Source organism: Sciurus vulgaris, assembly GCF_902686455.1.
Source record: "Sciurus vulgaris genome assembly, chromosome: 18".
In the NCBI taxonomy this organism is placed as follows: domain Eukaryota; kingdom Metazoa; phylum Chordata; class Mammalia; order Rodentia; family Sciuridae; genus Sciurus; species Sciurus vulgaris.
This window is the reverse complement of record NC_136479.1, coordinates 15,405,596-15,420,726: the sequence shown is the minus strand read 5'-3', so window position 1 is coordinate 15,420,726 and position 15,131 is coordinate 15,405,596. Positions and strand designations below refer to the sequence as shown.

General features: G+C 43.9%; 1 protein-coding gene across 7 annotated transcripts in view; it reads left to right on the top strand.

Moving 5' to 3' along the window:
- The window catches only part of DNAH3 (dynein axonemal heavy chain 3), a 463,090-nt gene that overhangs the window by 303,183 nt on the left and 144,776 nt on the right, over positions 1-15,131 (top strand). For 6 of the 7 annotated variants that reach the window (XM_079120030.1, XM_079120029.1, XM_079120028.1 and 3 more), the window contains exons 5-11: positions 484-556; positions 942-1,107; positions 3,667-3,856; positions 5,328-5,523; positions 9,186-9,311; positions 10,404-10,599; positions 12,226-12,405. In XM_079120030.1, coding sequence (XP_078976156.1) covers positions 484-556; positions 942-1,107; positions 3,667-3,856; positions 5,328-5,523; positions 9,186-9,311; positions 10,404-10,599; positions 12,226-12,405 — 1,127 coding nt within the window. Of the gene's footprint in view, positions 1-483; positions 557-941; positions 1,108-3,666; positions 3,857-5,327; positions 5,524-9,185; positions 9,312-10,403; positions 10,600-12,225; positions 12,406-15,131 lie in introns of those variants that run through there. The other variant, XM_079120032.1, reaches the window with a different exon arrangement.

Here is a 15,131-nt window from a genome sequence, read left to right as displayed (position 1 = left end):
TCTATTTATTTATGATACTGTTTTCTGTTTATAATTATTACATACTTGTTAAAATGATACTGGTTTTTCTATTGTGATCCTTATGTAAAATTTTCTCTAAAAATAAATGTACTAAGTTTAAAGAGAAATATTAAATAATAATACAATGGATGCTTAGAAATTGGGGCACACATTGTTGTGAGAAAATTGAGCAGGTAGTTATGAATAGTTGTGAAATTATAAATGGGTGAGCCAAAGGTATGCTTAACCCCATTTTACAGCTGGGGAAGCTGAGGCCTCAAGTGACAAAGTCACTTTTTTAGGGTAACACAGGTAATTAGTTACACATGTGGGAACAAAGCCCACCTCTCCTGCCTGGTCCCCTACACTCTGTCCATTCCCCTTAGTGTGCTCCTGAACTGTCCCAAGTGTCATGTCCCTGTGGACAGAGAATGGCCCAAGGCCACTGCCTACCACTGATGTCTTTCTTCTCTGCTCTTGCAGCATCCAAAAGCTCATCAGAGCCCAACAAGAAGAAAATGAAGTTCTGCCCCAGAGATAAAGAGGATCTTACTGGGTAAGGTGTCACTGTGGACAACAGAAAGGGCAGCCCACCGGACTGAACCTAAGTAGAGTGTGGTCTCGTGAAAGCCACACTCTGCTCCCTGACTTCGGAGCATTCCCCAAAACCTACCTACTTACGTTTTTTCCCCACCAACTGCCTTAATTCAAAACTTCATGGTTCTAAGTGAAAATGAATTAACCAACAGAGCAAGAGCAGTGTGACCTATCTTCGAGGTGTTCAGTGGTTGGGGTCATCTTTGAAGTACACGCACATGCCATTAGAGGATAGAGGACAGAGGCTTCTGTTACAAAACCACACTCACGGGATTGGAGGAAGTAGGTCTGACACCATAGTCCCTCTGTGGAGCACCAAGGGCTGGACTATATCTGTTTTCCAGGACCAAGTCACCCTGCTACACCTCAGCCATGAAGAAGGATGTGGACACAACTGTAATCCTTCCTGGAAGCAGACCCATGAGTCCAGAACAGCAGATGGTTGTGATGTTGCAGCAGGAGATGGAAATAGAAAGGAAAGAGAGAAAACCTTCTGAATTAGACCTGGAGGTATGCTCTTGCTGGCCCCTTTCTCTCAGTTTGCTAAGTGTTATTCTTGGCATCTGAGGGATTCAGACTGGTCCAAACCACATGAGAGACCTGAATGACACTCTGTGTGTGTGTGTGTGTGTGTGTATGTGTGTGTGTGTGTGTGTGTGTGTGTGCATATGAGAGAGAGAGAGAGAGAGAGAGAGAGAGAAACTTTGAGTTAGTAAGTCTTAGAAATTGGTGCCCTTGGGTCCTCTTAGAACATAGATTTCAAAATGGTGACCCATAGGCTAGAGTTACCTGATTTTGCAGAACAAGAAACAGGACACCCAGTTAAATTTGAATTTCAGATAAATAATGAATAGATTTTTAGTCTGAGTATATCCCAATGTATTCTATTTTTTTTCTTCTGGCAACCCTATCATAAGCTCAATGTGGCCCTGTAGATGTTATTTTTAAAAGAGGAAAATCTCACATAAACTAGGTTTCCAACCTCTTAAAAAAAACACTAAAAATATTTGCAGCTGAGCTGGTTAACTTCCTCCCTTAAATGGGAAATAAATTCTCTAACTGGTCATCATCCTCACCATTGTCTACTCTTATGTCCAGCCAGCTTTCACTCATTAGCATTAGCTGCCTGGCTCCAGGTAGTCATTTGAGATTCCAACCCCTTTCTTAAAAGACCAAAGCTTTGGCGCAAACAGCTTGTGGTTTTATAGTATGTCATAAAATAATTAATAATAGAACCCCACAGTGACTGGGTGTGTGCAGTTGGCAAAATTCCAGGCTAAACCCCTTAGATTCTTGGACCCACTGGAGGCTTGGTACTATGATTATCCCCATTGTCCAGGGGTGTAAATTGGGGTGGGGACTGAGGAAGCAACTTGCTCAAGGTTACGTAGGAAGAGACAAATCTAGGACTTGTACGAGACTTGGCTGTTCCCAAGTCTCTGTGCTCTTAAGAGTCACGCCACATTTCTCAAACTTGCCTGAAGATAGGAGTCACCTGGGTGCTTGTTTAACCTCCCTAACTGCCTGAAGAGGGCCTGTCAAGCTTCATTTTAACAAGAGCCCAACTCCCCGCTGCCCACCCAGGCGGTTCTTAAAGTCAGGGAAGTTTGGCAACACGGTCCTTTGCAGATGAGCTTTAGGATGGTTTGGCTCAGGGTTCTTCTTATAGTGGTGTGAAAGTGACACACAGTCCATAGAACCTCTCCTTCTAATTGTGAAGTTTGATCTTCCCCCGGGCTATAGATATGCAGCCTGACCCTCTCGTGCCGTACCTGGCAGTGGCAGTGAGCCGTAGGTCCAGTCAGCCACACAATCATGAGGGGACACAACCAATATCCACAGTGTGCTGCGTTGCTCAGCTCAGGCGTTGGGTCGGTCAGGCGTATTAAACGCATTTTCGTCATTGTAAGTCAAGGAGGGTCCTGTTATAAGCTGCTTCCCTTAAGGTTGGAAAGAAGCAGACTGCAGGTGAGGGCAGCAGCCTCCTCTGACCACAGAGGGTTGAGGCTGAAACTCAAGAGCCAAACCTCCATGTTAGTATTTCGTCACTTTGACAAGAGCAGCGTAGAGGAGGGAAAGTTTATTTTGGCTCCCAGTTTTAAAGGCCTCGGCCCGTGGTTGGCTGACTCCTTTACTTGAGGTGAAGCAGAACCTGATGGCAGAAGGGTGTGGCAGAGCAAAGCCACTCAGCTCCTGGCAGCCAGGAAGCAGAGAGAGAAAGTGATAGGAGAGGGTCAGGGATAGAGAGGCCATGGCCCGTGACATACTTCCTCCAGCCAGGTTCCACCTGCCTTTTGTTTTCACCAGCACACAGTAAGTCCATTCAAAGTATTAACCCACTAATTATGAGGTCAGAGCCCTCATGATCCAATCTTTCACCTCTGAACTTTGCTGCGTTCCCTAACACATGTACATCTGGGGGGTCACCCCACATCCAAGTCATGACACTTCTTTCCCAAACTTAGTGCCTCTCGTCCATCTGAAATTATTCCTTCTCAAAGCTACCAGCAGTTTAGGGGAAAACCCTACATAAACAACCCCATGAAGTCCCCAGGTCGCATTGGGTATTTTTATTTAGTTTGTGTGTTTATGATTTCTGAACTCAAAAGCCCACAGTTGGATTAGGAAAAAAAAAAAAAATCCCAAGTGTCACTTTGGGGCTATTTTCCCCACTGACAACTATAGGCCACAGGATCAAAGTGCTTTGTAGAGGATCATTGTTGTTCAGGCAGGTTAATTATTTGAGTCATTTTTGGATCTTGCCATTCCTCTTGTTTAAAGTCACTCGGTACGCTATCGCCATCCCTGGCCTCTGTACTCATTCCACTGTTGCCACCCGCAAGGCATTGACAAGTCCTTCATTATTGTCCCAGTGAATCTCTCTGGCTTAGGTTGAATCTTCCGGAGCCATGAGAAAAACTTGCCAGTGATCTTGTTGCCAAAATGTGCCAGGCCAGAAAGCGTGATTGTAGGTGTTGCATGAACAGGGTCCCCGGCAGCCCACGGGTGGGACAGGTGGGCACACTTACTCAATCATGACCTTTTTCTTGTGGTGATTGTTCATGGAAGAGATACTGTTACTATTTGACTCACGGAATCCAAAAGGACATGATTACACCCCAGGAGGATGAAGTGATGATTCGGATTTCAAAGCTGATTTCTACCTCATTGCTGACAAATCCCTCCCTGGAACCCCTGCTGGTCGCCCTTGTGGAAGAGAAAGAAAATGACTATTACAGTAGCCTCATGAAAAGTATTGGTAAGGAGACGTGGGCACCGGCTTGCCCCTCACTTTGTCATTTGCCACTTGGTTCTGCTGAATATGCCAAAAACATGAGTTACCCTTTCATTCAAATGTCCGCTCACCGCCACCCCCACCACGGAGGGCCACCTGTGCCTCCCACGCTGTAGTGTGCATCCACAGAACCTGGGGATAAAAGGCAGATTCTGGCTCAGGAGATCAGCCTCTGGGGTGGAGCCCCGGATCCTGCATTTCCAACAAGCTCCCAGGGGACTCAGTGGGACTCACCCAGGGACCACTTTGCGGTAGCAACAGTTGCTCAGACTTCAAAACCCAGCTCAAGACCTACCTCTTCTCTCAAGTATTTTTTTTTGTCCCTACAACCATCACAGGGGTCCCTGTGGTCTCTGCATCCACAGTACTCCTTGTCCCCACCTTCAACTCATTCTGCCTTCCAACTTCTGTGCCTTTATTTCTCTAGTACTGCGTCACACCGGGGCTGTCAGCTCATGTCTCCGGGGTCTTGTCTCCTTCATTAGACCATGAGTTTTGGGTGGAGATGGGGAGGTATCTTGGATCCCTGTTCCACTTCATCCTTAGCCCAGTGTCGTGTGCACATGGTGGGTTAGTGGGAAGTATCTGGTGATGGGTGAGCAGTGGCAGAAGCATATCCAACCACAGGGTGACCCTATGAGTTTTCCACCTTTCTTTTCTATCTTTTTTTTTTTTTTTCTTTTCTATCTTTATCAACCTGTCTGGTTATTTTTATTTCCTAAGTAGCTTTCTAATGGTGTCGGCGTAATGACCCCCGTCTACTCTCACACAGAACCCAGCTCCTAAGAATAAACACATAAGGTCCTTCCCTTCCAGCTCCAGCTACTCCTCCGTTTGCAACACCTCTAACCTCCTTACCCGTCCCTGATCTTTCTGCCACAGGGCAGCTCACAGCACTTTGAGCAGACCTGAAAGAGATGGCACTTCACCTCTTTATGTTCTTCCTAATAAACTCCTGCTCACTCTTTCAGATCCAGATCTAGTGTTACTTCCTCAACGAAGCTTTTACCCATTCTTCCTTAGCATTAGAAACCTCTGCTCTCTATGTTGGTCTTTGTAAGTATGTGATGTGATCCGTTTGTTGACTTTTGTGTATCTTGATACCAGAAATCAACAGCCGATTAAGGAAGTATCAGCATACGAGTGCATTGTCATGCAAGGTGCTGGGTATCCCAACGGGACTCAACTGCAGGTTTAAGTGCACCAAACTGTGAAGTTGCACTCCTCCTTCCCAGGAAATAACTTCTCCAGGAAGAAAGCACATGCTGACAGAGTGGCGCTTCCCCACCAAGGGATGGCCTATGATCTTGCAAACAAAGGGCAATTTCCCAGTGTAAATGGACAGAGGCTCATTTGCATTATAGGTGCTGAAGCTCGGAGCAGGGATGTTCAAGGTCCCTGCCGAATGACAGAGTGTTTGCCCTCTTGGTTCTAGTTGATTACATCCTCATGGACCCACTGGAGAAAAAACGACTCTTCATTGAGAGCATCCCCCGCATGTTTCCTCAGAGAGTGATCCGGGCCCCCGTGCCCTGGCACAATGTCTACAGGAGTGCTAAGAAGTGGAACGAGGAACACCTGCACACGGTGAACCCCATGATGCTCGTCCTGAAGAACCTGTGGTTTGAAGAGTAAGAAGTGTCCCCCCTCCCTTTCCTTCCCTTCAAGCCTCTTAGGTGGGGCATGGTGACATTTTGCTCTGAGTGCAGCAAAATGAATTGAACAACAACAACAAAAAAAAAAAATAGATGAAAAATCCTAGACCAGAAATGCACATTAACTGTGAATGAGAACCCCACATGCAGGGTTAAGTGGCTGACCTTTGTCCTCCCCGAGTGCCTAGTGCCTGTGTCTCTGTGCAGAGCTTGCTTAGAGAGCAGACCCTTTGAGCCAGCCCCAGCTCAGGTCCGAAGCCTAACTCTGCTGCCTCGTAGGTAATGTGAGTCTGCTGCATCATTTCTCTGTGTCTTGCTTTCCTTATCTCGAAATTTAGGATAAGGAGAGTTCCTACTTTGAAGGGTTGCTGGGAGGAATAAATCACTGAATACATGCAAAGTACTTTGCACAGTGTCTGGTATAATCTAAGTACCCAGAGAGCGTAAATTCACCATTGTGACACTTATCACCCTGAATTAAAATTGTGTGCTTTCTTGTCCACCTCTCCCCCTGTGAGATGCATGGGGGCTTGGGTCTTACTCCTTTATGGAATGCAGCCAGCAAGCTGGGGTCTCTCAGCTCTATCAGTGACTAAATTGGCCCTAGGAATTATAGTAGTCTACAGGAAAGAGGGGGAGATTCACTTTTTTTCCTCTCAATCATTTTTTAAAAATTGAGATATACAGTTGTCTCTGGCTAGTCTTTAATTGGGCATGTGCTGCTTGCTTCCTGAGTCCCCCAGGGAACTTGGCTCTGGGACCCCTCACAGATACCACAATTAACAAATGTTCAGGTCTCTTATATAAAATGGCAATAGTGTTTTGCAAATAATATGCACACTTTCCCCATAGTTGAAATCATCTCTAGATTACTTATAACATCTAGTACAAAGTAAATGCTATATAAATACAAGGAAACAATACAAGAAAGAAAAAAAAAAAAGTCTGTACGTGTTTGGTACAGAAGGAGTTTTTTTCCAGAATGTCTTCCATCCATGGTTGGTTGAATCCATGCCTGTAGAGCCCACGGATATGGAATGTCAACTAATTCACATTCCTTAAAATTTACCCTTTAAAAGTGCACAATGTGTTAGTTGTTAGTATATTCACAAATTTGTGCTGTTCTCACCACTAATTTAAGAATATTTTCATCACCCCAAAAAGAAACCCTATACCCGTTAGCAGTCACTCTCTAGTCTCCCTTTCTTTCAGTTCCTGGCAGCTGCTGATACGGGGCTTTGCCTATTCTGGACATTTTATGCAAGTGTAATTATACAAACTATGTCCTTTGGGTCTACTTCTTTCATTAAACATGTTTTCAGTGTTTACGTACATTGAAGCTTGCATCAGTACTACATTCCCTTTTATGGCTGAATAATAATCCATAATATGGTCAAATTTTGTTTATCCATTCATTGATTGTTCTGGAGGAGGAGGAGACTGTGAAGTTCTTTTTAGGTCCCTTAAGAAGGGATACAAGTCCTGGTGGGATAGTTCACTGAAAGGCCAGGCTAATGAAATGATTAACTGCCAACATCTGGGTTCTTTGTTAGGAAAATAAGAGGCAGATATCTGTATGTGATTTTGATTGGCTAAACTTATCAGCAGCTCTTATGTTTCTTTCTTTCTTTTTTCTTTTTTTTTTTTTGAGGTTCTTTAGTTTTCGTTCAGTCTGAAGAGAGCCTTATTGCTTGGATAACCTATTTGTTTTTCTTATGCTTTTATTAGAAATTTATCTGTCTATTTATTTATTTATGAATGAATGACAGGGCATCACTGAATTTCCCAGACTGGCCTTAAAATTGCAACTCGTGGGATTATAGATATGCTACAGCACCTGGCTCATTTTTGCTTAAGCACCCCTGAGGGCGAAGTTAACCTGTTAACCTAGGAGAACCTACCAGTGATAAGAAATAACCACATTCCCTTCTTTGAACAAAACTCACTTTTCTAAGGTATTGGAAGTACCAGTTCAGACTCTTAAAAAAAATGTAATTTTCCAACTAGTCAGAAATGTATAGTAATAATTTATAGAATTGACCCTGAAACTAGAGCACCTGGGTTCTGGTTCTTGTTTGGTTACTGATGGACGGTGTGAGTTGGGGTAGATTAATCCCTCTGTGACCCTTGGGCAGCAGGGATGTGAGAATTGCAGACAGCAGGAGCAACCTGCTGAAAGGACCCAGGAATAGTGTGGAGCAGAGTGAGTTGGGGAGGGTGGTGGAGGAGGAGGTCAGAGAGGTGATGGGGAGGACAAGGAGCAGGAGAGAAGGCCCAGGCTGTGGGGGACCTGCGTGCCCTAGTCAAGGACTCTGGCTTTTACTCTGATATGGGAAGTCATTGGAGGGTTTCAAGCAGAGTGACATGATCTGGCTTAGATTTTGAGAAGATCCCCCAGATGAATGTTTTCTTTAATAAGTGAAAACCAACCCGCAATAAGAAGGGGGCGAGTAGAAATTCAGAGTATTTGTCAAAGGGAGGGGATAGGAATAGGAAAGAGTGGAAAGAATCTGACATAACTCCCATGTGTGTATGTGTATTAACCGCGGTGAATTCCACTATCATGTACGTCCACAAGACTGGGGCCCTAATTAGAATAAGGTAAACTCCATGCATGTATAACTTTATGAAAATGGATTCTACTGTCATGTATAACTAAAAAGAAGCAATAACAAATAATTGATTAGAGATATATTTTTTTTAAAAAATCCCCCAAGGGTGGGGAAGACTCTCGGGTCTTCTCCCTATTGGGCTTTGCTTCACTCTCACAGTGGCGAGAACAAAAAATAAGTCAGCGACTTTTTTGGTTCTGATCCAGGGAGTCCTCTGTAGCTCACCCTGGAAGCCACACTGAGGTTGGGGTGAAGCCCAGTGGATGATGAAGATGGTGCTATGCGTGGCCCTGTCCTCTGCACCTTCTCTGTTGGAAAGAACTTGGGATGGTGCTTTAGAACCAAGTTGCCAGCCAGCCAAATACCCATCGGTGTCAAAGCTCCACTCCCCAGAGGGAGGTGCATAAGGATCATTTACCACCTGTTGAGTGAACTTCTCTGGCTCCTCTTTGCAAGAGTTCTTTTGGACTAGACTTAGGCCGAGACAGGAGGATCTCCGGTTCAAAGCCAGTCTCAGCAATGGCAAGGTGCTCAGCAACTCAGTGAGACCCTATCTCTAAATAAAATACAAAATGGGACTGGTGATGTGGCTCAGTGGCCAAGTGCCCTTGAGTTCAATCCCCAGTATCCCCCAACCAAAAAAAAAAAAAAAAAGAAAGAAAGAAAGAAAAAGACTAGACTTGCAGGTTTTTAGGATATAATGAGTTTTACTAAGTGCGGTAGCACATGCCTATAATCCCAGCAGCTTGGGAGACTGAGATAGGAGGATCACAAGTTCAAGGCCAGCATCAACAATTTACCAAGGCTGTGAGCAACTTAGTGAGACCCTGTCTCGAAATAAAAAAACAAAAAAGACTGGGGTTGTAGCCCCCGGGTTAAATCTTCAGTACCAAAAAAAAAAAAAAGTGTTTTACTCTGCTTCAGTTTCTTCTCATTGCAAAGTAAGAGCATTTGCCTTTTGAACCTTTCCTATAAAATTCATTATTGGTTTTTCAGCTTAAGAATTTTCTCCCTCTCTTTTGGCAGATTTAGAGACCTCAGGTTTGTTCGAACAGCAGAAATACTGGAAGGAAAACTGCCTCTGCAGCCTAGCGAATTTTGGGAAGTGATCCAGAACCATTGCCTGGAAGCACACCAAATTCTCCTCACCAAGTCAGTGCCTAGCCTCAGAATGGGGCTGCATCACAGCCCCATAGAGATGGAACCCTCAGGAATGAAAGCCGGTTTCCCATCTGGGGGTTGCACAGACTCTGTCCCCTTCCTTCCAAGTTCCCATACCCTGGAAGCCTCATGTCTGACTGCTCTTTGCCCCTGGCTCCCAAGCTTCCTCTGCCTTTTGGAAATTCTCTAATTGCTTTTCCTTGGGAGGGTACCACTCTCATTTCCTCCCTCTGAAATCCTTTAGGCTTCAATGGGCTATAGGACAATGTATTTGAAAAACTTTTATTCAGATGGTCCAGATGAACAACCTCAAGGTTGCAAACTTAGAGGGTTTTCAGATGCTTAGACACATTTTTTCCCCTTTGCAAATGCATGCAGGACTATATCCAGAGTCAGAGACATGACCTTATATAAAATGGGATAAGAATAACTGCTGATTATCAGAGAAAATGTGTTTGTCATCATTGACACATAGTAGCTGCTCAATTAATAACTATTATCTTTACAGATATGACTATTGCTGGATACTTAGATTGCTGGGGTAGATCAGAGAACAAACATGATAGGATGAAATAGCCAGTGGCTATTAGAAATTGGGAGAAGTGTGATAAAAAGAAAAAAAAAAAAATAAGGCACCCATTTCTTCTTTTGGTTGTCTCATTTCTATGCACAACTCTTGAGTACCCACTGCCACAATGGAGTTTCTTCTCCCAAGTTCATTTCCTTCCCCCTTTTTCTCTCTACAAAGTCTAAATCAGAAACCAAGTGCCTGCTGGCGAGAAAAGTTGGACAGAACATTCCAGTTCCTTATGCCACTTTACCCCAATCTCTAATTATAAAGGAGTTAGACTTTCAGCAGGACAGGCCACCCACACCCTCTGTGCATTCCCAAATGGTCAGTGGAGGAACAGCCTCTCAATTCAAATCTTACTGCCTTCCAGGAAAGGGGTGTTTGCAGGTGAAGCACCCAGGATGGTGAAATGGTCAAGGCTGCTTAGTGGGAAACGAAGCACCGGCCTGGGTGCAGAGAAGGCTTCCCGGAGCCCAGAGGGCTGCTTAGAGAATGCCCTCCTCTCTTCACAGGTGGATCCCTACCTGTGCCCAGCTTTTTGTCTCACAGAAGGAACACTGGATCCGCTTCGCTCCCAAGAGCGACTATGACTCCTCTCGCAGTATCGAGGAATATTTCGCTTCTGTTGCCTCCTTCATGTCACTCCAGCTCAGAGAGCTGGTCATTAGGTCCCTCGAGGACCTGGTTTCCCTCTTCATGATACACAAGGTATGCTGGGGCTCTGCCCTGGGTCCTCTTGGAGGAAAAGAACTAGTTACAACTAGGATGCATCATGTGTGTCCTCAGCTGCAAACCAAGCCCAAAAGCAGAATTCTGGATTTGAACACAATGGGCATTTATTAGTTTGCAAAAATGACGTCTAAATACACAATAAACTTTCCTGAGGATTAACGCACTGTAAGACTGGCTAAAAACCCCACCAAAGGGGAGGAGTTGTTAAGACATTTTAAAGAAAGATTGCATAAGATGGAATACCCACCTCTTACAGTAAGGTGGAAGGCACTTTTTGTCATCTCTGGTACAAGGAAGGAGTTAGAGAAGTTTGTTATCAACTCTCGGCTTGCTATTTAGGGACTGTTGTATGTATCCATTGACTATAGTGACTCTGTTCTTTGAAAGGGGACCCCTCCAGAAACAAAAGCTCTGTTGACCTAAGTAGTAACTTTCTTCATGAAACTGCTTCAGGGAAGTAAAAATAAAAATCTAAAGCACGAAGTCCTAGTTTTCAAAGCATGACAGAATTCCCTCAGTTGAGACACAGCCTAGGGATCAAGGAAGAGTCCTTTGGATTTTATAACCATGTACATATTTCGCCTTACAAAGAGTAATAAAAATTAAAACTCTCCTGGTTATAAAAGGCTTAAGTTTTAAGTATATTTCCAAGTAAAGTGAATAAATTGGCCTTTTGCTAATGAATATAGAAAACAATGCTGCTGACTTTTGACTGCAGTGTTAGCACTCGAAACTGGAGGGTGACATTGTAGATGTTATTATAAGCATCTACTTTGTCAAGCAAAAGAAACCCAGATGTGGAGAGAAATCTCATTCTAAAATTCTACACAAAGGAAATCGTAAAAGTTTATGTGTTTGCAGAAAAGGGAAATTTATGAGTATTTGTTATACAGTAGGTGTTCAATAAGTGTTCTACCTTAAATCTAGAAATCTCTAACTCTAATTACTGCACAAGTCCTTTACATCTCCCTAAGGAAAATTCATTAGGTACTCTAGTTCATGAAAGGTATCTACCTTTTGAGGAAATTAGAAATATCTTTAAATCTGTGTTTCTGTTCTAGGAAGACTGATGTTTTGAATGTCTGAAATAGACTATACACTCATAAGCAGTGCCATTTGGGATGTACAGATAACTAATCATGCTTTTGGGTTTAGTTAACTAATTTTTATTGATCACTTACTACATGCCAAATACTGTATTGGATATTTTGGAGGAGAGAGACGGATCAGACATAGATCCCACCCTTTAAGTTTAAAATTCTGCAAAAGATAAAAATAAAATCCCATGAAGTTCAGAAGTGGAGGAGATTTTATCCAGGGAGGGAGGCTTCCCAGAGCTGAATTTTGAAGGGTGGGAAGGATTTGTAAATTAGAGTACAGGAAACATTAAGCAAAATAAAAAATACTGAGCAAGGGCTTTGGGGAGAGGGAAGGAGTTCAGGGTGAGGTAGGCTGTGCCCTGCCTGTGTTTTAAACATGCACAGTATGTGGTATGGTTCAATTCCCTTTCTGGTGCTCAGCACTGTGAAAACATGACTTTCACTCCCTTGACTTTGGGAGGCCCAATCTGGTGACATTTGCCATACCTTATATCTCCTGAAGGATGGAAATGACTTTGAGGAGCCCTACAAAGAGATGGATTTCTTCATACCCCAGCTAATTATGATCAAACTTGAAGTCCAAGAACCCATTATTGTATTTAATCCATCTTTTGATGCCTGCTGGGAATTGATAAAGAATTCTTTCTTGGAAATTATTAAGAACTCTGATGGGATCCCCAAGGTATAGTATTTATTCACTTAATCACTCATTCGTATCTTTATTCACCTATTGAATAAAATATGTTTAAGTGGTTGATTGTATAAGACATAGGGGGTGTGATATTCAGTTGGGAAGTTTTATTTTGGAGTAAATCCTGAATATGCCCCCAGAAAGATTATGTGGGCCATAAAGAAAGGTCAGTGCAGCCCAGGATTGTGCTTCTAGCAAGGGCATTAAGAGTTGTTTTTGAGAGAGTATGGTCCCTTCCATGATGTCAACTCCCAAGGAGCAGATGTGTCTCCTGCCATATCCAACTTGGGCTAATAATTCGTTATGGATTGGTTGCCATGAACTTGCCAGGAATTTTTGTAAAACTGGATCTGATTTCACTTTGAAGTTCTGTTGGTTTGTTTCTTTGCCATGTAGACTTCCAGAGACAAAGCTTCCCTTCCTGGTCCAAGTCCTTTCCTGTTTACTTCCCAGGCTGGAATTGCTACTCAGAAACAGACACTTCCGAGCAGAGCTTTGCTATTGGACAGGATCATCCGCACTGTTTAACACCCGTCTAATTCCCTCCAGGTGTTTGGTGTGATGAGAGGCCCAGTGTCCCATCCCATATGGGAAGGGAGCTGTAGATTCTTGTTTTCTCTTTCTTTCTCATTCTCTCCAGAATATATGCTTGTACACTTTTGAGTTTTCTTCTCTTGATAATCCTGTACGCAGAGTTCTAAGAAATCAAGATCAGAGAAGAGGTTTCTAGGGAAGCCTGTGAAGCTGAAGGTTCCAGTTGATTGCAGCAGAGGTCTCTGCATTTGGAGTTTTGATCTCAACCAAGCATGGTTAACATGAGAATTGGGTGTGTACAAGCGGGTGAAGGAGGGCAGCTTGCCTGTAACCAGTATTCCTAGGAAGGAAATGAAAGAAAAGACTCCGATTTGAAGGGATAAGTATGGAGCTTGGGACCAGATAAAAACATACCACTCAAGGCCTCCTTCCCTGCTGTTGATCGGCAACGTCTGCAAGCAGCTAAGATAGGAGAGCCGGCAACTGAGCGGCTGCTGCTGCAGATGGTCCAGCAGAGGCTGGTGCTATCCAGACTTAGTGGCTGTAATGGCAAGAAGACATCCTCACAGGTGACAATTTGTGCCAGGTTTTGGAAGCTGTTCCACCAGACTAGGAGAAAAAAAACACAGGGTCTCTGAGTTCTCCATGGAATGATCCATAGCACTGGCTCCCTCCCTGAGTGTCTTGGGCTATTCTAATCAACAGTGAAAAATCAAATTATAATTTCTTAGGTCGAGTCTCTACAAAATATATCTGAGAACAGCAGCAAGTTGGCAGTTCCCCCAATCCCTACCTGTCTTGCCTTATCTATGATTAAACATAAGTTTTCGGTTGGGAGACAGAAAATTCAGTGAGAAACCTTTGGAAATAAGGTAAATAGCATTCAAGGTGCAGAATGGAGGCCTGTTTGGGAAAGTTACTAAAGAAAGCAAAAGTAAATATTAGAGGCTGTTCATCTCAGCAGTATGACTGAGGGAAACAGGATGCTCTCTAATCCTGACTGGTGCAGAAGAGAAGTGAATGAGAGGCAGAAATAAAGGGAAGCCGGGTGAAGTAAGGGAAGGGTTTTATAAAACTAAAAATGCGAGGAAGAGAATTTAAATCAGCATTGACTGTCATGTTGCTGCATTACTTTCGTGGTGAAGAAAAATGTATACATGACTGCGAAGAGGAGCCAAAGGTCAGTCTGTCTTCTAAAAGGCAAGCCCTCTCCCTCAATGTGCCAGGGAACGCCAAGTCAGAGAAGTGCCTGGGCAGGTCCACAGAAGCACTGAGAACCACGTCAAGACCAGGGAGTCCAAGATCAGAGAGCCAGGGAGGGGGAACAGAAAGAAAGCTGCAATTAATTACCTGGAAAGGACAGGATTGCGCTTGTTTCCGTTTCCCCGACTGCTCTCTAGGGCATGGGAAAACGGCCACTTGGAAAGGCAACAAGAGGTCGGGCCCAGTGGCACAAGCCTGTAATCCCAGGGGCTTGGGAGGCTGAGGCAGGAGGATCACAAGTTCAAAGCCAGCCTCAGCAAGTTAGCAAGACCTTGTCTCAAAATAGAAAATTAAAAGGACTGGGAATGTGACTCAGTGGTTGAGAGTCCCTCAGTTCCATCCCCAGGACCAAAAGCAACAACAAAAGGCAACAAGAGGTATTTCTTCATTTTTGGATTGAAGGACTTCTTTCCCTGAGGTGATCAAGGTCCTGGGTTCAATCCCCAACACTAAAGAAAAAAAAATTGAAAAAAAGAAAGAAAGAATGCAGATCTTTGACCCCTTTGGCTAATCCCGGTTTTTAAACCAGGCAGTGGAGGTCAACAATCTCTCGCGGGATCTGTTGCGTGGCCGTGGTGCCAGTTGTGCTGCCCCAGACCTTCTTACCCATGCTGTAGACCAATGCCAGTTTCTCCATCTTCTTGTTCTCAGCCAAGGTCTGCAAAGATGGCCACAGCAAGAAAAGTCGCACCTCGACTGTTAAAGACCTTTAGACTGACCAAAGAGGACAGAGATCATTTGCATTTGTTTCCCCCCGTCTAAACCAATGCACTTTTTTTTTCTTTTGTAGTGCTGGGGATTGAACCCAGGGCCTGTGCATGGTAGGCAAGTGCTCTACCACTGAGCCACATCCCCAACCCCATAAATCAATAGTCTTATCAAAGGCATATAATTTATAAGGCATGTATCTTACAGAAGCA